This window comes from Astyanax mexicanus, chromosome 11, assembly GCF_023375975.1.
Source record: "Astyanax mexicanus isolate ESR-SI-001 chromosome 11, AstMex3_surface, whole genome shotgun sequence".
Taxonomy (NCBI): domain Eukaryota; kingdom Metazoa; phylum Chordata; class Actinopteri; order Characiformes; family Acestrorhamphidae; genus Astyanax; species Astyanax mexicanus.
This window is the reverse complement of record NC_064418.1, coordinates 14,794,429-14,821,640: the sequence shown is the minus strand read 5'-3', so window position 1 is coordinate 14,821,640 and position 27,212 is coordinate 14,794,429. Positions and strand designations below refer to the sequence as shown.

At 38.4% G+C, this 27,212-nt stretch overlaps 1 protein-coding gene across 1 annotated transcript; it reads right to left on the bottom strand.

Annotated features, from left to right (window-relative positions):
* Positions 1-620: 620 nt before the first annotated feature.
* epc2 (enhancer of polycomb homolog 2 (Drosophila)) lies at positions 621-26,646 on the bottom strand. The gene is made up of 14 exons (XM_007250595.4): positions 26,221-26,646; positions 18,287-18,446; positions 15,315-15,460; positions 14,266-14,472; positions 13,315-13,463; positions 12,379-12,508; positions 11,492-11,704; positions 10,053-10,136; positions 9,254-9,393; positions 7,523-7,866; positions 3,885-4,021; positions 3,569-3,707; positions 2,294-2,567; positions 621-1,647 (listed from the first exon to the last, which is right to left on the bottom strand). The coding sequence occupies exons 1-14, from the start codon at positions 26,371-26,373 to the stop codon at positions 1,578-1,580; spliced, it is 2,346 nt and encodes a 781-aa protein (XP_007250657.3). The 5' UTR covers positions 26,374-26,646; the 3' UTR covers positions 621-1,577.
* Between the last annotated feature and the right edge of the window lie 566 nt (positions 26,647-27,212).

The following is a 27,212-nucleotide window of genomic DNA, read 5'->3' as shown; positions in this document are numbered from 1 at the left end:
CTTTCACTCCCTTCTTCAGTAGTCAGGACCCCACAGAGCAGCACATGGCTATTTAGGTGGTAGCTCGTTATTCTCAGCGCTGTAGAGACTGTACTGGCACGGTGGTGGTGTATGAGGTGTTAGTGTGTGTTGGTATGATTTGAATGAACTAGACACAGCAGCAGTGCTGCTGGAGTTTTTAAACACTATGTTCAATCACTCACTGTTCACTCCTACCTAGATAGCTGTTCCACAGATCTAAATCTGTTGCTGCACAGTTTGTGTTGGTCATCCTCAACTCCAAGGACACTATTGGTGTAGCTTCCAGGACTTAAGACTGGAGTCAAGAGCCAGACTTAAAGATCAGGGGTCTCCAACCTTACTCCTGCAGAGTTACTTTCCTGATCATCTAATTACTCCTGCCTCCAGGTGAGTTTGATCAGTTGAATGGATGTGTTATATTATTAATTAGGGATGAAATCTGTAACATGCATGATGGGAGATCTCCAGGAGCAGGGCTGATGAGCCGTTGGTCATGAACGATACAGTTATCTGCAGTTATTATACTAATATCTCCAATCACAAACCGGTCTAGTTCGAAATCAATTCACTCTTTCAGGTTTAAAAAAGGCAAGTACACATAAAAAGGGACATTTATTGGTATAGACGATTGATCAATTTATAACGTATAAATTTCACCATTCACAGCAAGACGGTTGGTAGTACTGAAGACCACGGAGCATATGCCCGATACTGACCACTGTGCGGATGCACTACAACGGCTTAACCTGCTAAGCCTTTTAACCACTCAGGCCTATTTTGCAGGATTTTTATTTTATTATTATTTTTTTTTATGTCAGGGAGGTGTGCACTTGCCCGTATCCCTAACTCAGTGGTATCAAAATTACAACTGTAGAAGGTTTGACCATCTTCAGTTGAAATAAATACATTCTGAAGTACTCGGACTCTGTAATAAAAAAAAGAAAAAGAAAAAACAAGCATTTTTTTTCTCCCCTTTAGAAAAACAATGAAAATGTTAAAACATCTCCTGCGAAATTAACAGATGATGTCAAAAAGACAGCAAATTGTCTAAAAAAAATATAATAATTTGAAACCAAATCAAATCACTTTTTCCTTTGAATCCAGAAAAAAAGAAAAAAAAAAAGAAAACAAAAACAGACATAGTATGCTAGCTATGCCGATATCCACATTTTCTCACAAAATCCGATTTATTTGTACGAGATACAAAAATGTAAACATGGCAAAATAAATAGTTAAAACGAGTAATGTAGGATCTGTACTCATGCACATGATCCCCGCATTTACTGATGCACTTTTTTTTCTTTACGCTCCACTGGCTGTCTTTTCAAGTGCAAAAGCATGATGACAAAATATCTAGAATTCAAGTAACAAATGACACTAATGATACAAATATACTATTTTACAAGGTAGTGATAATTCCCAATTTTACAAAATGTACACGTAATATTCACAAATTTACTCTTTATATTTTGATATGCCGCTATGCACTAAAGGTCCGTGTATTTGGCTCCTGCATCTCGCCAGCGTCCGTTCAGGTTGCTTTTGGGAAGGGGAGGCTATGTCACCTCCATGGCCACAGTGGTCTCTATTCCGTTAAGAGCCAGTCTCTCTGGTTCATTTTTATCCCTGAAACACAACAAACCACAGCAATTTAGTGACCTTAAAGACGAGCCAAATATTCTGAGAATGATGGAAGACTGAGAAGACTACAGTACCGATTAAACGTTTGGAAAACCTTAAGATAATTTTTCCAATTATTAAAAAAATCTTCTGCCTTGTGGATTAATTAATAATTAATTAAGTCCTCCAAAGTATAAAGAAAACCATGTAAATAAAAGATGTTAAACAAACCAGAATACGTTTTATATTTTTGATCCTTCAAAGTGGCATCTTTTGCTTAGATGACAGCTTTGCACATCTTGGCTGGGTCACCTGAAATGGCTTTCAGTTAACAGCTGTGCTGAACTCATCAAGAGTGAATTTCTTTACCTCTAAGTGCCGTCACAAAGACCACCAAAACATTTAGCTGAAAGTTCAGCACACCAGAAAGGAGCCACCTAAATGCTTTATAGTATTTTGGCTTGATTAACACTTATAAGTTTAATACATGATTCATTATGTGTTCCTTTATAGTCTGGATGACTATAAAGGAATAAAGGAATAAAGGAATAATTAATTTACAATAGAGGAAAAAAAAACAAAGAAATAAAAACATTAAAGGCGTGCAAACTTTTAACTGGTACTGTTTTGATACTCGGTGCAGTGCTCGTACCTGCCGATGCTGTCGATGGCGCTGGCAGGGGTGACTTTGGGCACACGGTCCAGGCTGCTGGCGACAGTGGCCAACTTTAAGGCGGGGGGCGAGGGGGCGCAGGGCCGGGCGCTATTGAGGTGTGTGTGGGCGGGAGACACAGCGCTCACGCTGCTCAGGGGTCCGTGACCATGGGGCAGTGACTGGGGCACGGCCAAAAGGGGTTTGGAGGAGGCGCCCGACGGCCGGACTGAAGAGGAGCCGGAGGAGCTAAATTTGTTCTGCCTGGAGCTTCCTGATGACGAAAAAGAAACAAATAATAAAAATTGGTTTTAAATGTAAAAATATATATATATATATTTAATAGTCAACCTTTTTTTTCTTTTAATGAAAGTCAATGTAAATGGATTTTATTTCTGGTAATTTTGAAGAATTTCTATTTTGTCCATTCATCAAAAAATAGTAGCACAGAATAAAGTTTAAGAATTTAATTATGTAGTAAACAAAAATGAAGTTGCTTTTCTTTGGACAATGTCTATATAACGTTTTCTAATATTTAGAGTGTTTTGCCATTTTGCTGTTAATGTAGAAAGTATTTATTCCAGATTATTTATTTTGATTTTGTTCCATTTATCAGAAGCTTTGGACACAATGTAAAGATTAACTGCCATTTTCACATTATTGCAAAACACAAAAAATGCAATGGGATAACTTTTCTTTTGTGTAAAGAAAAGAAAAAGCCTCGCAAGACACTGCATGTCCTCCACATGTGACCACTGTGCATGCACACCCAGTACCTATAATGTTTAGCAAAAGTAAGTTAAGGGTAGAGGACAGTGGAGTTTCTGGGGATGAACACTAAGGATACGCTTCTGACCATTATACAAGTTGCCAATAAATAAAATCTGGGAAAATTTAATATTCTTATGTGTGATAGGTCTGTACTGGGAAAGATTCACAGTTCCTATTGTTAATAATCAAAGACTTTTAAATTCAATATTAGCATGTAATATTTGGTTAATAGAACAAATTTGGCTTAAAGATGGCCATATGATTCACATGTATAGAATTAAAGAGATGAGGATTTTTAAGCCAGAGCTAGTTATTCATTTGCTAAAATTAATTTAGCAATAGCTGAACTGTTGAATGTGATGAATTTAGACAGCACTGATATCAGCCCTTAAATTATAATACACTGCAATATTAGATAGCAGTCTTGCAAAATCAGTTATTTATATCAGTAGTATAAGTGATCCATCCTTACACCCTACCCAGGTGAAAGAGCATTGTGCTTGCCTGAATTAGGAAGGATGCCATTGACCGCTGTATTGTGGGTCTTGCCGTCTTTGTTGGGAGTGCTGACCACAGCAGAGGCTGCAAACTGGGCACTGGCCGAGTCTAGAGTCTTGGACAGGGTGTCCAGGGATGCAGTGTTCTGTAAAACATACATGTTGATTAGTGTAAATGATGAGCTGGGCTCATCTTAAATCAGTACAGCTGCTTTTCCCTCCCAAATTCACATTACATCAGCAGCAGCACACTGAGGCCCTCCTGTGGACTGAGGAACAGTAACAGTAACAGTACAGAGAGTACAGTGTGTTACAGAACTTACAGACACATGCACGTGTGGGCGTTCGGGCAGATTGGAGCTGGGCCGAAGGCCTTGCTGCTGGGACTGGGCCAGCTGCTGCTGCTGCATCTGAACCAGCTGCTGCTGGTGTGTCTGAAACTGTTCTTCTGTAATCCCACCTACACACAGCAAGAGAGAGAGAGAGAGAGAGAGAATGTAAAACAAATGAGCATTTCACCAATGCATATTTATATTTACAAAATTAATTATTTATATTTAACAATTTAGCAATTCAAAGAGATCCTTACAGTAATATATCCTTTATGTTCAATATTTTAATTACATTTGACTTAAACTGTCTTTTTTATATTATTGTTGTTCTGGTTCAAGTTTGATTTCAAAGTTCACAGTCACACATGGCACAGCTATTAGTGAAATGCATTAATAATGATAACATTGTGATCTTTATAAAGATAAAATCTAAGGAAAGAATGTATGAAATTAAACAAAAAATTAAAAAAAAATCTAAAACACAAAACAAGAAATAATCAAAAATAAAATTAAATGTGTCAAATATACGCTACAGGGACACCAGACTGCAGCCTGTAAATTGATCAAGAAGTTATGAGGCATTGAATGACCAGTGTGCCCAACTTTTTAACTTTCTATCTATAACACACAGACGTGCCAAAAATCCTGGGACAGAAACTAGTCTCCCCACATATATCCTGAAGATAGAAAGTGCAATGTAAAAATGAAATAGGAAAAATGAAAAGAATGTAAGTGGAAAATAATGATGAGCAATGAGTGGAAATTAAATATTATAATCTAAAACTTCTTGGTAAAAAATCTTATACCATTAGAAAGCCTGTTAATTTCCATTTTGAAATGAATTTGTGATATGAGCAGCAGAGCCGAGTATGTGGGTTGCGCCCATGAAAAATGTGCCAAATCTTCTCTGCCAATGCCAAACAGCAGCTTATTCTGCCATTGACTCATCTGGGGTTTGACGAACTTTTTGGGATGCCTACTTCTTAGGGTGCCCACTTTACAGTCTATCTAACATCCCTCATTATATGACCTTTGCCTTCAGTTTGGAGATACTCGTATCAGGGCTCTTTTTAAATAATGTCAATTTGATTTTGCAGAACACCAGCTTAAAGTTGCCCTATAGCACAGTCTCTACCCAGATCAGTCAAACGTGGCTGATGCTGATACACCTACTGACCACTGTAGCAGAACCCATGCTCACAGATGCCAATTGTGTGTCAATCAGGTGCTTAAAACAAATGTCAACAACAACAGCTTTTGACAGAATAAGCTGTTTGGAAGGGGCAGAGAAAATTTGTCTAATTTTTTTAGGGTGCAACCTACATACTCAGCACTGCTGCTCATCTCACAAATGCATGTTTCTTACAAATGTGGCACCTTTTATAAGGAAAGTTAACAGGCTTTCCAAACATACAAGATGCATTGCCAAGACGCAGTAATAAAACAAAGAAATCATCTACCAAACAATTTCCTTAATGTTTGTGCTATGTTTATATTATAATGCTAAATGACCAACGCAAATCCATGTTCATGAGATGTAAAATCATAAAGCTATTGTTAGTTGACTGATACCGTCTGATACTCCACCAAAAAAATTGCAAAATCATTCTCCACCACTTGATGGCATAAAAGAGCTCCTATTAGAAAAGCTCAGTCTCTGCTCCCCTCTGTAGGTGTGGCAGAACTTATTACACAAGTTCTCATTATGTGAGCTCTTGCAAAATAGATCAAAACAGCACCAAGCACAACAGCAGCCTAAAACTTGAACTAAATGTAGTTCAGGTCGTTCCTCTGAAACCCTGGTTAAGTTCACAAGCACACAAACAAACGTACACAACTGCAATCCAATCTGACCAAGCCTCCCACACTTTCCTCGAAAGACAGACTGTGAAGTCACTCCCTGGTTCTGCTGAACGCTGGAGGTTTGAAGGGAGGCAGAGGCAGAGGCCACGCTGGCCTCATGCTAAACCCATCCTGCTCTGTAATTCTGCTGCGATGGAACACTTATGTAAGCCTGCAGTGAACTGGTGCGTATGCTCGAACTGCGACCAGCACAGACGAGAGAGAAAGAGAGAAAGAGAGAGAGAGAGAGAGAGAACATGCAGAGAACATGACGCGTTTCAGAGCTGGTCTCAGTGGAACACTGCATAACAAGCAGATCTCTCTGTGCAATGTTACTCAGATACAACTTAAAAGCCGACATAAAAAAATGGATACAACTGGGCTTAACATGCCAAAGCACTTAAAATGTCTATTGTTTTGGTTTACAAAGCAAAACATAAAAAATAAAATTTTAAGGCAATAATTTTTTTTTTCTCTGATAAGATTACATTCATTCTAAATGTAAGATTTTTTTTGCCTATTTTAGGAATAATTATCTTAACCAGTCTTACTGCCTTAATTTGCATAATTTTAACTTAAACTCAACTCATAAACACAAAAAGTCAGTCAATCAAGTTATTCTGATTCTTTTGTCCAAATTTGAGCCACAAATCAGTGATGTTTCCTTGTATTAATTCTTACTTCACTCATTTTGATACTTTGCAACTGCTTATTTTGAGAAATCTTACTAAGAAAAAATTGTTCGTCCCACTGACCGATTTTTCTTGCTTAATTTAAGCATATACATCTCAATTTACATACATGTCTAGTTTTTGCCAATGGATTGTTTTTTCTGTTTTCTGTTGAGCTGTTTAATTTCATTCTTTACACGAGCAAGTGCTCATCAATGAGAGGGAACTTCTACATTATTTGTGGAACATGAAGAGACTAGGCCACTCCTAGACAAACTCAAAAACTTATGAAACGGATAGATAAAGTGTTGAACGTTCTTTATTCCTCAGCAGTTTAGCTCTGCTCTGGAATATATTTTCTAGAGGACACTCTCTCCCCACATTACTTCCATATTGGGTGATGTTGGTCAGCACAAGCGTCTGTCAGCTGATGTATCAGAGCTGGGTCCCTGTGCTTTCCTCGGAGTGTGTTGTCTACCCAGTGATGCTACATTGGCAGCAGTTTGAAAAGGCAGAGTCTAACATAACATGTACCCATGCTGCACTGTCCAATAACATAATTCTGAACAGATTTCACTCACTCGAACTCCAATTTGGAATTGTAGTTAAGTGGTCAGTTTAACATCTACTTACAAAAGAATGTGGTGTTTAAACAAGGCTCAAGCTCAAAGGACAGTGTATGGGATGAAATGATTCATAATTTACAGGTTCACGTATGTCGGGAGGCTTCTCCTGATTCATTCAATTTTCTGTCTATTATTTCTGTCTATTTTAATTGGCTAATGCAGGCAATGGAGGTAGAAAAACTTTCACATTCAGCATGCGAGCAAGTGCTAAATGCTGTTTTAGCAAAATAACATTTTTAAAAAGCTTTAAAAACAGATTTTTAATGAAGGCACTTCACTTAAGAAAAGCCCACAATCCTGACCAGTGCCAGAACATTGTAGGAGACATTTCAGTTTGATTAAATGTGCCTTGGTTCATTTTCTGCTTGTAAAGAGAAAACTCCTATTTTGTTATGAATGAACATCTTGCATCACGTTAACTATTATTATTATTATTAATTTTACAGTGGACAGAAAGTCAGCCTTGCTACACCTGAGCACTGAACCCCACCTAAAACGGTGTTTCTGGAACTACTCGTCCCGGTCACTCCTCCTCCTTTCCTGTCATCCTCGTGAAGGGCGTTCCTCCCGCTTTCGTCCCTCTGGTTCTGGTGGAGAGGTCGAGGCTGGAAGTATCGCCACCTACAGGCCTGGATGTCGCTGAGGAGCTGAGCCAAAGAGCGCTGGGGGGTTGTTCTAAACGGGGAGGGGCTGTGTGTGTTCGTATGCGTGTCCATGTGAGAGTCCGTAGGGAGGGGGGCAAAGGTACTGTGGGTGACAGAGGGGCAAAATGTATCGGGATCCAGGTGCCTGAGGGCTCGGTCCAGCTCTGATGAAGGTCGGTCTAGCAGAACCCTACAATATTGTGACAGACACAAGAGATGTTGGTTTCCAATCAGGCACAAAATAATGTTGGGATTTTACAGTGACCTCTAGTGGATTTGACTAGACTAGCATATCTTTGCTTACTGGCAGAAATGGTACAATCATGTTAAGTTCAACAACATTAATAATATACAGTGACTCATGTGAAACAAATGTTAAAAGGTTAATGTTTGGAATGCCCAACAACTTGTGATTTCGCATATATTTATCTTACAGTGGATTAACACCACCCATCACTTTTTTTTGTACTTTTCCAAATCCAGGAATGTGTGGGCAGACCAATCACAGCTGTCACTGTCCATGCCATGCGGTGCCTAGTTACATTTATAGGAAGGTGTGCATCATCCCACACCGTAGGTTCTACACAGAAGTATGAATTGGCCTTTACAAGGCTGATGTCAAGCATTATTGCTTTTATCATTAGTGTAATACAAAGTAATTGCAGGTAATTTTGGAGCTTTTTTTAATGATCCATTCATACTGAATTTCTGACACTCACACTGTACAAAAAACATTACAAAAATAAGAGATTTCTGTGACAACGAAAAATAAAAACGTGTTAATCTTATATTAATTATAACCTTTTTTTACCCTACTGTGTCTCTCACAAAAAATAATGAAAAAAATTCTCTTTGGAAAAGCTCTTGAAGCACACCTGTGGTAGTTCTTAATTTCAGTACGCTGTTTTACTGTTATAAATCAATATATATATTTGTTTGTAAGTAAGCTAATTCTAGCAAAGTCACTTCAGAACAAAATTGTGTATCTCTAAAATGGTATCTTTTTCGTCAATGGAAATTATGGTAAAACACTTCATTGCAAGTAATGCCAAAGCATTTCTATTAGTCCATTCATTTATTATGAAACTCAATGTAAACTTTTGTTTACAAAATGTGAAAAGCGGCATAAATGAAAATGCAATATTTTATATTTTTTACAAGATGTTTGCCTGACAGCAACAACATGCAGGTGTGTTCCCTGCTCCAACACACCTGTCCTGACTAAACTGCTAATTACACACTTTTTCTGAGTTGAAGCATTATGCTGCTTTCACAACAATAAGACTCTCAACTTAAGTGTTCATGTGCCCTTATGTTAACTAAGTTTTAAAAACTAATATATATATATATATATATATATATATATATATATATATATATATATATATATATAAAATATAAAATACAATATATAAAAATATTGAACGCAAAAATCAACTACCATCCTATATCCAACACACTCTGGCACTGCTGAGTAATACAGCATAACTACTGTACAGCAGAAAATGGTATATAAAATGAGAGAAAGGCCATGTATAAAATTTCTTGGTTTATACAGTTTATACTTTGATTGCTACCTGCCGCCGCGGCCAAGCCTTCTGCGGGCCACCCCGACACAGCGCCGGGGAACGGAGAGAGCCGTGAGTGCGTTCCGCTGCCACATGGCATCGAGACCGGCCAGAACCGGTGGAGAACCATCACTCTGCTCAGTAAGAGGCTACACACACACACAAACACACACACAGACACACACATAAATACAGACAGACGCACAAACAAGCAGGTACAGTATAAAAAATTTTGAATAACAAAACAGCACAGGAGATGGACACCATGTAGGACACTGACAGTAATGTAAAATTCCTGTGTGTAATAACAATCTATGCAAAGTCCTGAAATTTGCCCTCATTTTGTCCATTTAATACATAAAAGTTCATTATGCAGGGTCAGAATAACCCTAATCAGATCGTTTTTGATATTACCATCAGCATTTCAATACATTAGTTTGGCTGTGGTATTGGCAAAAACATGCTCATTGAACACATTCCAATAAAGAGGTTTTAATTCAATTAAATATAATGCAAAATGTTAAAATACTATTATCAAACAATATATTATATCAAACTTTAGAAAAACTGTCACAGTATAACCAACACAACTATATGCATAAATTTAAGCCAAAGAATAAATAAATAAATAAGTAAATAAAAATCCTAGCAGTGGGATCTAAAAGCAGAATATAAGACTGCAAACTAGCAGGAATGCACTGAATATTCGGTAACCGAAATTAATATTTGATAACTGCAGTTGTATAATTGCTTTTTCTCTAAAAATCAAGAAAACATTAAGATCATTTAATTTCCATGTCCAACTTACAGAAAGGTAACTGCATCCAGCTCTCCGCCTGAAAACGAAGGCTCCATCAGGGTCGTTCTCCTCATCCGGCTCGGAGGACGGAGACTGGAAGAGATCACAAGGAAGAACATTCAAGTTTTATTAACCATTACAGAAGTAATAAGACTGATACTGAAATCTGTAACCCTATTTTTCAAGCCAACACAATCAAGCCCATTTTACACCAAATTATTACAGAAAACAGTAAGACAGGGTATCTACAGACACACTTAAGTGTATATATAATATATCTCAATGCCTCTTTAAACGATGTAGATTGCTGGTACAATAGGTCACATATAAAATCACAGTTCCAGATTTGAGGTACTATTAACTACAACCATAATACTGGGTACGGTCTTTGTGCTAACTGCAACTAATGATCATTTTGATAGTCATTATGACCGCCGAAATGATGCCTGCCTCTCAATATGGATAAAATTGAGAGATATCATGTGATCTGAGGAACTTACTCAATGGGTTGAGGGTAAATTGATTTCACGAATCTAGTGCAAATGTGAATCAATAAATTTTAAAATATTGTTTACAAGCCTATGCGTTGATTTTAGGCTCTGAGGTGGTGTATACACAGCTACAAGGAAACTCAGATGACAAAGAGCTCAGAGCCTCAGACACTGAATTTTACTTTAGAACGTGTGATTGTGACTGAAAACTGAGAAATAAAGCAAAGAACGAGTCACAGAAAGTTACTGTGAAGAAACTTTAAGAAACACTTATTATTGAGTGTTTTCCACAATGGATTAATCACAGATCCTCAGCGGAGTGATGAATTAAGGATTTTTTTCTAGCTTTTTTAGCCATATACATGGTTTATGCTGATGCGATGAGGCAGTCTTATTAAGCTGAGAAGACGACAAGGTTCGACTTTTGTGTCAAATGCGGCATTTGGTGCTGATTAGGTTTATGTACTGGTACTGCATAAAATGGGTATTGTGCAAACTTTATTGGCAAAGTATTGAGACACTTTCTAGCACCTTTTTACCATGCAACACTAGTCTGGTAAATGTATATATATTTTTTTTTTATTAATCGATTAGTCAATGACAACAGGATTCCACAGCAGTGCAGCCACTATTACTAAAGTTCAACTATCTGGTTTGAGGATATAACTTGCAGGGGAGACACTACAAAAGTCATTTTAGGTTGGAAATGTGACACTTGGCATATTTCAATGCATATTTCTTTTGTCCATTAAATGGGGAATGCAGCTACTTGGACTCTTAATTATCACACCTATGATCATTATCCTTTAAAGCAGTGAGCTTGCCAGATGTCAGAACTGTGATTTCAGACAAACTAAGACTTTAAGGGGCTTCAGAAATGTTGATATCAATGAAGCAGTGAACATACCACATCCTCAGTATCCGAAAGACATGACTGAAAGTAAATGAAGTGCCTACCTGTGGGTTCTCATCTTCTCCAGAGCTGTGGAAGTCGTACTGTTTGATGTCTGCTGTGTTGACCGTGTGCGGGCGCTCCGGTCGGCTGGGTGGACGCAGAGTGTCCAGCTTAGGCTTCCGCGAGCTCTTCTTGTGTGGCCGGATGAAGTCAAAGTGAGGCTCGGCTTTGACGGTGACGTTGTGCGGGTGGTGTTTGGGTGTGGACTTGTGAGACTGTGGAGAAGACAGGAAGTGAGCATCACAATCAGTGTTTGGATAACATCAAACACAGCAAATAAACACATCACATCATAAAATGCATGTAGGGTAAATGTAATGACTGCCACTGCACCAATTCTATCCATTTTCTGAGTCTCAGTATCTGTCTGCATCTCTCCATAGAATGTTAAGAGTATGAGATGTAATGTAATGAGATTGTTGAGTTCCTTTGCCAGGTGTTGTGGCCAATTCTAGCTGTCAGAATCCGACTACCCTTAACATACACGCGCTCCCCACAGCAGAATGAGTGTAACAGATTAGCCTCAGATTTCTTTCATATCGGTTCATAAATACGGTTAATCTACTGTTACAGTAAAAACAATTGTGTGTCTCCAAACTGCTGTGTGACGCGCCTGCACGCCAAGGGGAGTCAGATTTCGGCACAACACCAATTCTTCCTTTGGTTTGTTTTAAAACTGTCAAACCACCCATAAAAGTGATTTCACACTGCAGACAAAAAGGACCATGGTACAGTAGATCCAGACTTTTGATCGGATCAAACTCAAGTTACTAACAATGAGAAAAGGCCTGCTTCCAATGCAGAAATCTCCCCATTTATCTTAGTAGGGAACAGGCACAACAATTTCCCTTTCAACTGTAATCTCAGCAAGACAAGAAAGATATGTTACCTTAACTTTGTTTTCCGTTTTATGCCTGTTCCCATTGGGTAGACATATAGGAGCGGGATGGACTGTCTTTTCTGCCAGAGGCACGGAGACTTCACTCAGAACCTCTCCAGAGAAGTCACTCATTTGGAACCTGCAAAAGCAATAGGCACGACAAAGAAAAAAAACACGTAAGAAAAAGTAAACAAGTAACAACTTTAATAAAAAATAACTGAGTTTACAGTTTCAAACAGGTTCTCAAATTATTCCCAATCAGTTCCACTAACAGAGTTCTCCCATCACCAGATGATGTTACTCATCTGAGAGGATAAAGGATATCCTCAGTTCAAAACACAATAGGCCTCAGCATATATCCTGATGAGATGTTTGCCTGGCTTCATCGGACTATGTGGTATTATAGTGGAGATGTGCACATGACGGCTGGCCAAACTCGGACAAAGACACTACATGACAAAGCCAGTGACTGAATGATTTAAAAAATAAAACATAAATAATGCACAACTTTGAGGAGCACTGTGTAATAGTCAGCAGCAAACACAGGGGAAACATTAGGAGGAAAGCAACATTAAAACAAAGCCAATTGTGCTCCTTTTAATTGTAAATATATGTATGGAGCTGCTTGGCCTTGGAAACCCAATGTTCCTTAGCATCCGCTGACCCTGCTCTGTTATTTTACACTGAAAGAGCAAGTTACTTTCATTCCCAGTCGCTTCCACGTTGTTGTATTACTGACAGTTGGCTATGGAATATTTAGTAGTAAGGAAATTTCACGACTGGACTTTGTGCTTGATTTCATACACCTGTGGCCATGGAAGTGATTGGAACCTGAGTTTAATGATATGAATGGGTGAGTGAATACTTTTAGCCTTATTGTTTATGTTTGTGTCTGAGTATGTAAACACATTTAAACTAAGGGCAGTATCTTATGCACATGTCTACCTCTTCTCCACCACCTCCAGCGTGAGGTGCAACAGCTCCCTCTTGCTCTTCTCCCTCTTCTTGATCATCTCTAGGATGGTGACAGTGCGGCTGAACTCTCGCCTCAGCTTCAGCATCTTCTCATACGATGCCTCGTCATTCTTGCGGTTCTGCAGAGAGACAGGAAGAACCCAGATTAGCCTCCAGCATCAGTACAGTATGTACACTGGACCAAGCCTGAGGGACGGCTTGCTTTATTTTGAAAGGTAAAGCAATTTTTAGAGGTTCTTCAACTTGAAACTGTGGAGAAAACCTTAAAGTGCTTTGGGAGTCTTCAGGAAAGCTTAAGGTGCTTTACGGAACATTTTCTTCTATAAAGAACTTTAAGATTTTTTTGAAACACCTTAAAAATTTCCTCCATAGTTTCAAATTAAAGAAGCCCTAGTACCCACCCTTACACCTCCTAAAAAGGTACTTATACAGTGTAAAACATACAATATTAACATAAAACAGCCATTTTCTAATATGTTTCATGGTAATACCACAAAAAAAAAATTAAGAATACTTTTGCAATAACATAAAACATTAAATCAATTTTAAAGTTTCAGATTTTACAGTAAGCTTGTGTTTTCTGTATTTTACGTAGAAAACAATATTGCAAAACAAATAAATAAATGAACATTTTCGCCCAAAGGAGGATGCAACAGTTATTATACTGGAAATAAGAGTCCAGATCATAACTGCATTTATTTAAACAGTTTTTCTTAAATTTACACATCTTCATGCCTACAGTACCATTTTAATTCAGTCTGCTGTTACATCAGTAAGCGAAGTTGCATATGAAACTTCACTACACTTCAGTGCTACAGTGACCCGCATACTACAGTATCACAGAAAAATTATTCTAAATATCAAAATTATAATTTTTTTTTTTTTAATCGGCATGAATCCTCATGAAGGTGCAATATGTACCTTCCGGGTCTGCATCTTTTCCGTGCGGCGCCGGAAGGCCACGTAGGCATCATTGTTGGTGGAACCATCTCGTTTCTCCTGCTTAACCTGCGGGATGAGTGAAGGCCCTCTGCAGTTCTTCCTCTTCCTGACCAAGTAGTCGTACACAGACTTGAGCAGGTAGTCATCCTCGTTCAGCAGCAGCTTGGCCTCTGGCAGTGTGATCAGCTGCAAAACAAAGTGATTGATTAAGTTTAAAAGATATTATTTAGGGCCATATCTCTCACACCGAATACAGAGATCACAATATTTCAATATAACAACTGGGCAACTGTGCGAACGGAGAAAACACTCATGACATGAGGGACTTGTCGCTGCCAGTGGCTCTCTCAATGCCTGCATGCAGCAGAGTCGTGAAATTATAAAGTAACAATGTAATGTTACATTTTTGATACATCAGTGATCCCGATTTTTTCTCCCGGATTCCAGACCTTTGAAAAATGTGTGATCCAAATTTCCAATCACATGTAAAACAATGTAACATCTATATATTCAGTTATATATTAAACCAGTAGATTCAATATTGTAGTGTGTAAATTAATGTATATAGCATAAATTAAGTGTAGTGATTAGTGGGGACTATCCTAAACAATAACTGTCACTGGACGTTTTGTTAACGTGTGAAGCAGAAAAGCCTTGAACTGCCCACTTTCTACCCTCCCTGTTTCTCACTAAGCTCAGAGTTGAGAGGCATGACCTGCTTTACATCACACTCCCATAAAAACTGTATTAAAAGGTGGTATACAAAACAAGCTAATAAATAGCATACATGAAGTGTGGTGTCAAATAATCCCTCTTCTAATAAAAAAGCAAAAACTGCAGTATAATGCCCAATCTAAGTGCAGGTCTGTAGGAGTGCTTATTACAGGATAGCAGATCGTTACGAGTTTTTAAGTTCGACATTTGAGAATGTAATGTGTGAAATTACTTGTGTGGCTTGAAGTGATTTGGAGTTGGACTGCACATGCAGTAACACTGCAGTACAACATGCATTTTATTCAGTTCATTACCTGGTTGGCACTGGCTTTCTCCAGTCTGTCCACCATGATCTCAAACTGCAGAGGTTTAAGCTCCATCTTGCGGTTGAGTCGGTTGAGGAGCGTCTCGTCCTCTGAGTCCATGTCGTAGTCCGGCTGCTCATAGTCCAGGCCAAATGCTAGGAGGAGCAGGAATGCAAGTATGATAAGTGATACTGATCAAAATATAGTTGGGAAAACTTGCAAGAAGAGCAAAAGGTGTACCAACATCTATACAGTATCTATACAGTATCTATACAGTCACTCAAAAAAAAAAAAAAAAAAAAAAAAAACGTTTGCCTAGTGGTGGAGGTACACAATGAATAAGAAAAATCTGCGAAGAAGAAATTTGTCCACTAAAAAATGTGTTCAAAATCAAATCCAGATGAAAACTAAATAACTGATCGTGGCTGTCAACTGAGTAGTTCTCCTTTACAAATCACGCCATATAATCATTGCAGTTAAAGGTAGCAGTATGATGTCTGTTTTTGGTGATAGTAAAAAATACTGATACTCTTTACAGTATATTTTGTTAAAGTTTTCAACGTTAGTGACAGTATTCACCTTTTCAATACCATCGTACCGGTCAAAACATTACTGGGGTATACAATATTACTGTGGGTAGAATTTGCACAAACTACGCAAGACCAGTGTTTCCGTGGCTACTATACAATCCCATTTTGTTTCTTTTTTTTTTTAAGAAGATCAAATCCTAAATTTAGCTTGTTTACAGACCAAGTGAACACTGGACACACTAAAACACTACCTTTAGATGACACAAGCTTGCCTCAAGCACAGATATCCGGATTACCACATAGCTCAGTACAGCTGCTTTTAACTAATTATCCTGATTACTGATAAAAACTTGTGTCAGAGAGAGTGAAGTCTTATTTAGTTAACATTAGCCAACAGGCTAACTGCTAAAGGGCTAACCACTAGCATAACACCAAAACACAGTGTTCTATCTAAATGTGGCTCAAATCTGATATGTTTAGAAGATAAAGCTTCAAACTTTCACACATTTAAAATTAATAATCTCAGAAGTATTTTGAGGCACAACCTGCAGACTCCTTTATCCAGGTTGCACATGAATGAATTATAAACGACTGAGCTATTTTGGCCTGACAAAGACAGAGATTTGGTACGGCATAGACAATACACTATTTCTATCATACCACCCAACCCTAGCAGATATATACAGGTTTCTCCTAAGACAACAAGTGTGCATCTTAAAGATTTACACATTAAAAACATAGTTTAAAACCCTGGTTCAGTAGGCTTACTGCTCTGCATATTGTTTGTAGTCCTATTTCTGCTTCAGCAGACCTGAACTGAACTCTGGAAGAGTTTGTTAATTAACTGATTTGTTGAATCCAGTAAAGTTAGTGTTCTTCTCAACAGTGCAGAACTCCACATTGTGGTTAACACTCCGGTTCCAGAAATATCTTTGCCCTTTCCAAATACATGCATCTCCCATCACATAACGATGCACTGTGAACATAGCTGGCTCTCAGCAGGTTGTGCCCAGTTTTAATATATGGAAACCGGAGCTTCCAGTTATGATTTACTGTTTATTTGGCATCAGATTTAATGAACAGAGCTTCAGGCATTGTTTCTGGTTAGTTTTGTTCCCTGCTGTTTCTTTTCCGGGCCCCAGACCGGTCTGATAGACAGTAAGAGAACATTATCATTTGGGTTGTTGTGATGCATTTTTCTTGTAGCTGATTTTTCCCAGGTTTAAAAAAGTAACCCTGGGTAAAACACTCCTATAGCCCTTTCCAGATCTGGTTCTATTCAGACTGATGAAAACATTGATGCCTTCTTATCAGAAAATGACTGCAAATCATTCAGGTCAATTTATATATCTGTGTAGATGCAGATGCTATGCTGTAGTTTGACACAGAAATGTAATTAGCAACGCAGACAGCAGCACCTGTGATTGGTCTATAAAATTAGTACACTTTTCAGCATTAATGGGGAGGAAAGCATAAACTGATATTTTGCTCAATTATTGGAAAACTGGTAATTGGACCTGTTCTGGAGTTAAACTCTATATCTGGAGTTTTCAAAAACATTTAAATGGAAGTCAAGGGCGTTTTCTTGTTGTTTACATATAAATCTGATAAAAGGTATACCATATTTTCGCACTTTAAGGCGCACTTCAAATATTTTCATTTTCTCAAAAATCGTCAGCACACTTTTTAATCCAGTACGCCTTGTGTATGAATTTTACCAGTCAGGTTGTAAAAAGCAGTAAAGCCACTCTGCTGAAGTATAGCATCAAACAAGAGTTTGGAGGAGTTCAGCATTAGCATTACCCGCTAACCACGCTGACCAAAAGCTCTTTAGCCATCCAGAGGTGAGCTTTATCGGCCTGTAGCTTGCTACTAACCTGCTAACGGTTAGCCGCTAATGCCAACGATCCAGCCTTAATGCTAGAATAATTCAGGAATCTAAGCTTACTGTAAACAAACGGAAAACAAAACTTTACAGTTTTCAGGAGAGAAATCTGTGTTAATGAACATCCAGCACTTGTATGACTTTAAAACAAAATCTTTTTTTAATTACATTTTTGTACTAGCTTAGCTTTACTTAACTTAGTTAGCTACCCCCCACCACCCAGCAGTAAGACATGCTGAATTAGAAACTCCTTATAGAGTCACTTAAAATGTGCCTTATAATACAGGTGCGCCTTATAGTGCGGAAAATACAGTATACAGTCTAGTTTCAGTAGACAAAAAAATTGTTAAAAAAGAAAAGTGAAGTCGCTTTGAGACATGCATGGTCACCCAGAACTTCGGTCCACACATTATGTTTAAATCAGACCAACCAGACCTAACCTAGACATTACCCTAGTGTCCCTCTAATGCAAAGTCTGAAATTGCCCAGAGTGAGCCCATGTGTGTATAGAGCAGGTCATATTCTTGACAGGGCGAGAGAGAGAGAGAGAGAGAGATCGGACTCACGCTGGATGTGTATGAGCTGTTTGGGCTGACGGAACTCCCCCTTGTACAGACGGTCATAATAGTTGATATTGCCCTCTGCCTCGGGCACAGGGATGACCATGCACTCCTTCTTCTCCCTGAAAACTTGCTGGGCACAGATGGCCCTTTGGAGATGGTGCTCCTGTGGGACAACAAGGAAGAGATGTTAGATGTTGTCTAGTCTAGACATAAACCAACAGAGAGCTGAGATCACACAAGGTCACAGTATTACTCCACCCTAAAAAGGGATTTCAATTAACAGTGCAACACTGATCACGATCAAGCTCTGATTTCATTGTGTTCCTGACAGATCCATTTGCAAAAAATTTATATTACCCATAACACTCACAAAAAAATACTAATAATAAAAAAAAGATGTTGCAAACAGTAGCAAATGTCAACACTACAGAAGCTTTTAAAGGAAAATAAAGGGAAAATAGACATGTTTTAGGTGCAGATCAGGTAGGTAAAATTCCTAAACAGTATCCTGGATATTAAAGACTTGGTTCATAGGAATTTGGGTCAGTGTGATGCAACACAATGAACAGAACTGGTATGTTCCCATCACTCCCTGAAATCAGCCGGCTCCTGGTTAGAATTAAACACTTCACATTATTGGCAACTGACTACATCAGTAATGTCCGAAACCTGATCCAACTTAAAATGTGTAAAAAGCTGTTGTTTATTTCTTTCCTAATTACGCAAATCATTCCAAGGCTCAACACAAACACATGCAGGCCTTCAAGTCATAATCAAAATAAAGCCATCATTTCAGTCGATACAATATACGATATTGATAAAAACTGTTGAGTATATTCACACAGTGCCAGGCTATGGAAATCTATGGTGTTCTGCTGTTTTTGCTCATCTTAAATATAGTGAACTGGTTAGTGTCCTGTAAAACATTCAGTAACAGATACTGTACACAATTCTCCTGTATAAAACCCAACCCAATATTATAGTTGATGCACCTTTATTTGCCTAAAAATGAAAAAAAGAATTCATATGAGAAAATCATACATTTCAGAGGTTAGTTTTTCAGATTTTGACGCAATTCAAACATGTCTTAAAGAGTAACTACACTCCAAGACATTTTGAGTCTTGTTAGACACAAAGCTGATTGATTTTTCCATCTCTAGTAACTAGCAAAGCTTCTCGATGCAACTCGGCAGCAAAGCCCCGTCCACATGACCTAAGTCACTGCCGCTGACAACACACCTATACAACTGCAATCCCATAGTGTTCATCAACCACATGGGTTAGCTGAGCAAGCTACAATAACAAGCTAGTGGATAAAGGTGATACTTGTGGCTGGTGCACAAGCAAAACTAGCTGCCTCTCATCGGGATTTGAGTTGACTTGCTCTATCGTGATAAGAAAACTGGAAGACTTTGATTGTTATGAGTCCCGCTTTCAGCAGAAATGATGTGAAATTTCATCTCAATCATTCACAGGAGATGCACTTAAAACACCAGGTGTGAACAGCTATGATGTTTAGGAATAATCTGTGATCAGATCACCCAGGATGCATGTTAATCCCAGGTGTGAATGGGGCGAGGGAGTCCCATTGTATTAGCAGTACTTCTCTGAGGACCAAGACAAGCTTTGTGTGTGTGGATTTGTACATCTGTGTCAGCAATGGGTGCAACTTAGAATAGCTGAATACATTTATTAAAAGGACATGTATGATATATACTGTTATTTTAAAGTATTTATGTACTTACATTACATGTACAGCCTCTAAAAGAGGATCTGGCTCAGTTTTACAGAACGTGGCTGGTGGAGCAATGGAGACTTCAGAAGGGGAAACTCAGACCTCATTAGCTCATTCACTCATAATAAAAAAAAAAAAAAGTGGAGTTGAAGTGAAGATTCTGACTGAGCATGCTCTCTTTCTGTCTGACTGAACATAACCTGGAATCGGATTTATCCACTTTGAAAGGAGACAACATTACACTGCCAGTTTAAAATGATTTTCTACATGCTCAGTGCAATTACCCATTCTCACCAGAAAGGCCCCTAAATACCAAAACTTTCGAACATTAGCTTTAATCTGCTGTAAATATAAGTAAAATGAAAGTAAATATTAATAGTTTTAAAAATCTGGTTAAACTTATATTATATACATTTTAGTAGCCCAGCCACAATAATCATTTTGTTTGGTGGATATACTATCCCAAAAAATAATTCTGCTAAACAGTAGAGGTAGAGGTGCGCCATATTCGCTTGGGGTGTAGGTACTCAGTTTTGTTGCCAGAGGTTTAGACCTTAACGGCTGTGTGTTGAGTTTTTTGAGGGCACAGCAAATTTACACTTTTATACAAGCTGTACACTGACTACTTTACATTGTACCGAAGTGTCATATATTCATATATTCCCATGAAAAGTAATAATAATAAAATATTTACATTTTGAGGTGTGTAATCACTTTTGTGAGATACTCTAACTTCCAGAGACTGTAGTAACAGCCACATGTATTGATAAGCTCACAAACTTAAGCTGACGAAACTTGATGCAATGTTTTACACATTCCCTCACTTTTAACAGTCACAGCAATTACCATGTGTTTCCTAAGCCTGAGTTAGACCCTTATACAGACTACATACTGAAATGACTTACTAACAGAAGCTGCACACTAAATACATATTTTAGCAGTTTGACTGTTTGGTGTGTGTGTAATGTTGGGATAGTGGTATCAAGATTGTGAGTGAAATTCTGTGAAATGCCATGTAGTGAGCTTGGAGGGAATGAGTCTGGGATGGCTGAGCCTGGCAGAGGTGTGGGCCTAATTTAGTAAACACTGGCAAAGAGAGGTGCCCACCTGATGGAGCCTATGCAACATTAAATATATCTTGGATCTTCCATATGTTCCAATAAAAGCTGCATATTGGCAGAATTTGGCATTCTTATACAGGTTATCATTCAATATATATAACAATATATTGCATTATATCTTTTGTTTCATATAATTGGTCACAATTATTAATTGATGTTATGGTCTGTTAAGCCATGGAATGGCATTGCATGATTCTGTCTGGAAATACAGAGATCTCTAAGGGTTAAACTAGGACAAAGCTTTAAATAATGCATATTTTGCACTGGTTCACATTAGTGAAATGTTAAACACTAAAACCACCTTCCTCATACAGTGTAGACAGCAGCATAGATTCCACCTGACCTCTGAAAGTGTTCTGTAGTACCTGTACCCAAAACAAACTTTACCAGATCCTTTCAGTGCAAGTTGTGAGGTGGGGCCTCTGTGAGCATTACGGCTGCTTTTCCACTGCAGCGCTGGTCGGTTCTGAACATAAAGGTAGCTTTCCACATCGGCTGAGGGATTTACCTATTGGCTAACCAGGCTATGCTAATACTGTGATAGCGACATAACAAGGCCTGAAGCTGGCATGCTAAAACAACGGCAATGTGGGATCAGCCTTGTAGCCAGCATGCTAATGGCGCACTAGCAATACTAAACAAAGGCTAGCCAATGTGCTAACACCACAATTCTCTTTTCGACATGGCCGGTAGCTGGCATGCATACTTACATTTTTGCATTAAGCTAGCATGCTCTGTTTTGCAAGTTAGCCTACAGGAATGGCCATCAACCTGACTTGCCATGCCCTGTAACCAGGCTACCAAGTCTGCATCAGTATCAAATTGTACAATACAGCCATACACGTTGAAAGTCCGAGCTGAAAATGACAGCACACCCAAGTTGACTGCATTCTAGTTAAATGGAGGACAATATCAGCTGATAAAGCATGATGTCCAGAGATAACTACAGGTAGACAGTGTGTAAGACTTTCATATTTTGTAGATTTAATGGGACACACAAATAGATGTACTAATATGTAGGGGTGGGCGATATGGCTCTAAAATAATATTTCAGGGTATTTTTGCGATAACGATATACTTGTCGATATAGGAAAACTAAAATAATTCATTCATTTCAGGAATTTAGTATAATAGTATAACAGAATAATCATATTGTGTAAAATAATATAATGCAGCAAATAATATTGCAGAATATTTAGTGCATGCATATAAACTGCAAACTAAAACAATTATACAATAAATACACCTAAAGCTTGACAGTAAATAATAGACTACTTTTAAGACAGAACAGCCCTATTATCACGATATGGATTTTTAATATCACGATATTTCTGTGTCACGATATATTGTATAGGTTATAATATTGCCCACCCCTACTAATAAGTACTGCTTACTAATATATGTACTAATATAATAATATTTCTTTTACTAATGTTGATTAGCTGAGTGTCCGTCTGGGATTCCAATTTTAATAGGAATTTGAATTCAAAGAAGAAATCCAAGCTCAAATGTAAGCAGCATTAGTAACCATTCAACCTGGCAGTGGAAAAGGTAGCTGTTGGGTTCGCTTTTGATGGACCTTCTTGGAGCACATTTGGAAGGTACTAACAACTGTGACTGGGAACAAGCCACAAAACCTTCCTGATGTGTTTTGCAATGTTCTAATTGTTGTTTAGCAGTCACAGTTTGGTTCTCACAAAAGTGTCTTATGGTTACGCTATTTATCCTGCTTTTATTTTACATTATCTTCAGAAACTGAATAAGTTCACTCTCTGGAAAACATGTCAGCGTTTCTGCATTCAGTACCAACCAATGTAAGCAGATAATCAAGTTTTTCACCCAACCTGAGAATGGTTTTAATGTTCTGGCTGTTCAGTGTATGTACAGTAACCTATCATTTTAAGGACTTCAAACTGAAAAACGATCACAGGCTCAAATTAGAACCTCAAATGTGACAAATGTGACACCGCCAACAAACGCCTCACATCCACTGCTTTTCACTTAGATCTGTTTATTTTGAGCTATTTGGGATGTCTGACAGCTATCTAAGGTCACAGACAATATTCTTGTTCCTATAAATAGCATTAACATTTTCATTTTTCTACTTAAACTGCACTGGTTTAAAGAATTGAGGTGGAAATGAGCAGAAACTGAAGAAATCTTTATGGGAAACTGCTGGAAATTCAGCACAACTGAAACTCAGTTTCATTTCCTTTACATTTTGCCCACAGGTTCTAAGCCACAGCAGTCCTGCACTCATATATCACATATCACTGATAAAACTGCCCTAGGCTCATCCCACATGATGTTACTCTAGTCTGATCTCACCATACGTCTGTGTCAGTAATTAATTTTTATCTTTAATTACTGTCATATAATATTTTGCCATATTGCCCAGCTCTATCAGTGCGTGATTACGTACACTAAGGGTGGGGGCTTTTATACTCTTCATATCGATGATGGAACTATAATGTAGTAAGCAAAGTTAATACCTATATTGTAATATAAATTTTGGCCATATCACCAAATATTAGCCAATAAGTAATATGAGCCAAATACAGTACATACCAAATATAAAAAATAATGCAATTTCTTTATTGTGTAGAATTTTTGGCAATATTATTGTGACGCACAATACGATATCGAACACCCTACTATCTAAGACTCTTTATTTTCCAGTATAGCAACAAACATGATAAGTAACAGACACAATTTTGTATTAATAAAGGTCACACCACAGACCTAAGTTTAGGCCTGTCACAACAATTACTTTATTGCCCTGTCATACAATAAATGAACATGACCTAATGACAGTAATGATACTGTCTATTGTGTTTATTTGCTCACATAAATAACAGTAAACAGTATTGTAGCCAGTCATGCAAATGACCAGTGCTTTAAAAACTCTACCCATACACACAGTGTGGTCTGCAGTAGGTGAAAAAAGTATATGTACCAAAGTATGATTAATTTCTAATTGTGTTGTCTTTATAAAAAGGGTACAGTTGCTTTATTATGTTATAATATTACCATAATGTCAGTGGCATTTAACGGTATAAAAAGGATAATATTGTTTCACAATAATTTCTGGAATGATATATCAAACTATTCTTATCATGACACACCAGTATACAGCTATTATTAGTAATCTCCACATAATATAAAACTTTTAGACGTTAATAAAGGTCACACCACAAAACCAAGCTTCATAAATCACTGAATAAATCATTTACAAACGTCTCATTAAGGTTTTAATATCCAAAGAACAATATAACCTATATAATAAACCATTCGAATAAATAATTACAGGAAAGAGCAGGATGTTAGATTTAACCTACAGATGTAGGTGAAAAACAGTGAATTCATGCTAAAATAAAGCTTGAATTTCCCAACGCGCCATAATCTCAATTGCTAGCTAGCTAGTTAACCTAACTGGCTAGATATATATTAGCCATCTATCTACTTTAGCTTAGCTAGCACCACCATCAGTTTAATAAGCTATAGAGCAGTGTTGTATTAAAATGATCCTACAACCTTTTTACACACACGCAAACAACCAAATAGCGTAGGTTTTCTCGTAAGCATTAGCTAATAAGGATCCGAGTCTTTCCTTTTTTAGCTAAGCTAGCTAAGCTACAATAGTTAGCAACCTAGCTAGCTAACAATCCAAGCTAACGCTAACCAAAATAGCTAAATACATGTTTGTATGCTTAAATAGGTGTAATATAATGAATGCTTAATGGTGACAGAGCACCACGCAGTTCAATCATCACCTAAAATACTGCAGATTTAACTTAGCTAGCTAAGCTAGGCTAACTGTTGTGTACACGTTAGCTTAATCTAGCCTAGCCAGGCTTTGAAGCGGTGCTTTGTCGATTTGCGATACCTTGTCAAAACGTGCTACCATGGTGTATAATGTAGTTACTACCTAAGTAGTTAAAGCTGCTTAAATAAAACAGCCAAGTATAATTCTGAGAATAATTCAAGCAAAAGTAGGGCTGTTTACTTTCACCCAAACATCTAAAGCGCTGCTCCTTGCCTCCCTGCTTATTTATACATCTAGGTAAAGCTCTATTTCATTTTAACTGCTAATAATAACACTAGGTTATATTAGCTGCTATTTCACATTTTTCTTCATTGTAAATTTTCTAAACGTTTAACAAGTGTCTAAACTTTTTTAAATAATGCTTATTATTGTTGTCCTTGTGGTAATATTATTACTTTAACGGATATTATTCAAATTTACTTGCACTTAAACATCAGGTAAGCCACTCTGGGAACACATTACTGTGTGCGCGCGCATAAAGCAATACGAAGTCTATTAAAATGCGCAACGTTCATAGCTTTACTAGCTAAACTATATATTTACGTTATACAGCCTAAACCATTGTAGCTTAGGTTATCAGGGTGGCTAGCTAGGTTAGGTTAGCTAACGTTATAGACAACTAAGGTAAAACAAAATACAAACATATCTTAAAAAACGAGTACAAGCAAACTGAAATTGTGAAACTTAGCCGAGTAAAACTATTGAGGAATTACTATGAAGTTCTGTAGCTAAAATTTGTTAAAAACTGGTATTGTGTGCGCATGCGCAAAATGTATAGGAAGCACAAATCGACAGGTAGCGCAACTCGACGCAACACAGGCTCCGCTTTTCAAAACGCGCAGATGGTAACGGACCGACACTCTACGACGTGACGCAGCTAGCTACGCAATTCACGACTCGGCTCACGCTAAAGCACTAGACAAAGGCATACAAAGGCGTAACACAGGCGTATGTACGTACGCAGGACTACGTACGCACGACTGCGTACGCAGTTTGCGCAGAGCTCGTTTGCGTAAACCACCAGCAACATCACACAAAAAAAAACACCACACACAACGCCGCCCTCGCCATCTTCTCTCTACACTACGCATACAGCGTAGTATATAGCTAACTGCCTAGATAGCTCATGTTAACCGTCGCTTACGCAGTTAGCGTAATGACCGTTTGTGAATACCACTAAGAGCCATGTATCGCCACACACCCGAATATACCCGTGTATGAAGTGGAATAAAGGCGATTTAAAGCGATAACCTACCGATTCCTCCTCCTTCTCCATGCCCGTCGGCATCTGCGGGACCGCGCGGTTGATGGACACGCAGTCGTTGAGGTCCGGGATGTCTCCATTGCGGTAAATTGGAAGCGGTTTGGCGGCGTCTAGCGCCCGCGCTCGGAACGAGAGTTTACTCATGACGGTGTGATTTCACGCAAACAACACGACGCCGAGGAAACGCGGGGGGGGAAACGGGCCGCGCCCGCCGGATTCTCGCTCCGCCGACTCCTTCTGCCGTCGCCGTGCCGATCATTGACTCCCTCGCGTTCGAAGGCCGGCGGCCGGGGCCATTCCTGCAGCGGGGTTTAGTGGCTGCGCGGCGCCGCGCTACTCCTACTCGGGCGCTCCGCTCTCGGAGCCACAGAGAACATGGCGGACATGAACGCAATCCCGGCAGGCAGCGCGAGACACGGAGAGCGAGCAGCAAGCAGCAGAGCGCGTGCACGCGGCGGGTGCGGGTGCGCGCGCAGCTTCTCGCGCTCACACACAGGCACGAGCACGAGGACGCGCGCTCACGAGAACGTTACGAAACGCAAGCGGCCTGCGCGAGACGCAGGATTATAGTTAGCTATAGGCCCCCAAAACACAACAAACACACTGCATTTCTGCTTTACAGCGGATTTAAGGGCCACAGGCGAACATTACACACATTTATTCAGTATTTACAACCCTAACAATTTACCAATAATCTCCCATAATTAACACACACAAATCATGACCTAACTTTAGGCTAATAAACAAAAAAAAAAAACATGTAAAGACCACTTCAAAATGATCAGTTTCTCATTTTTATAGGTATATATTTAAGTAAAATTTTAAATGAACATGTTTTATCCTGTGAACTACTAACATTTCTCCCAAATTAAAAAGTAAAGTCAAACAAGTTTAAAGAACATCTTTGTTGACTCCTCCTTTTCTATGTAATTAATTTGTCCCTTAATTGTAAATAAATAAAGAAAAATATTAAATGAGAAGAT

Coding starts and splice junctions, on each gene's coding strand:
- epc2 (XM_007250595.4), bottom strand. CDS start 26,373: ATGAGTAAACTCTCGTTCCGAGCGCGGGCGCTAGACGCCGCCAAACCG. Junction 7,867..9,253: donor AGGCTTGGCCGCGGCGGCAG/GTAGCAATCAAA, acceptor ACAATATTGTAG/GGTTCTGCTAGACCGACCTT. Junction 2,568..3,568: donor TGGCATCCTTCCTAATTCAG/GCAAGCACAATG, acceptor TTTCGTCATCAG/GAAGCTCCAGGCAGAACAAA.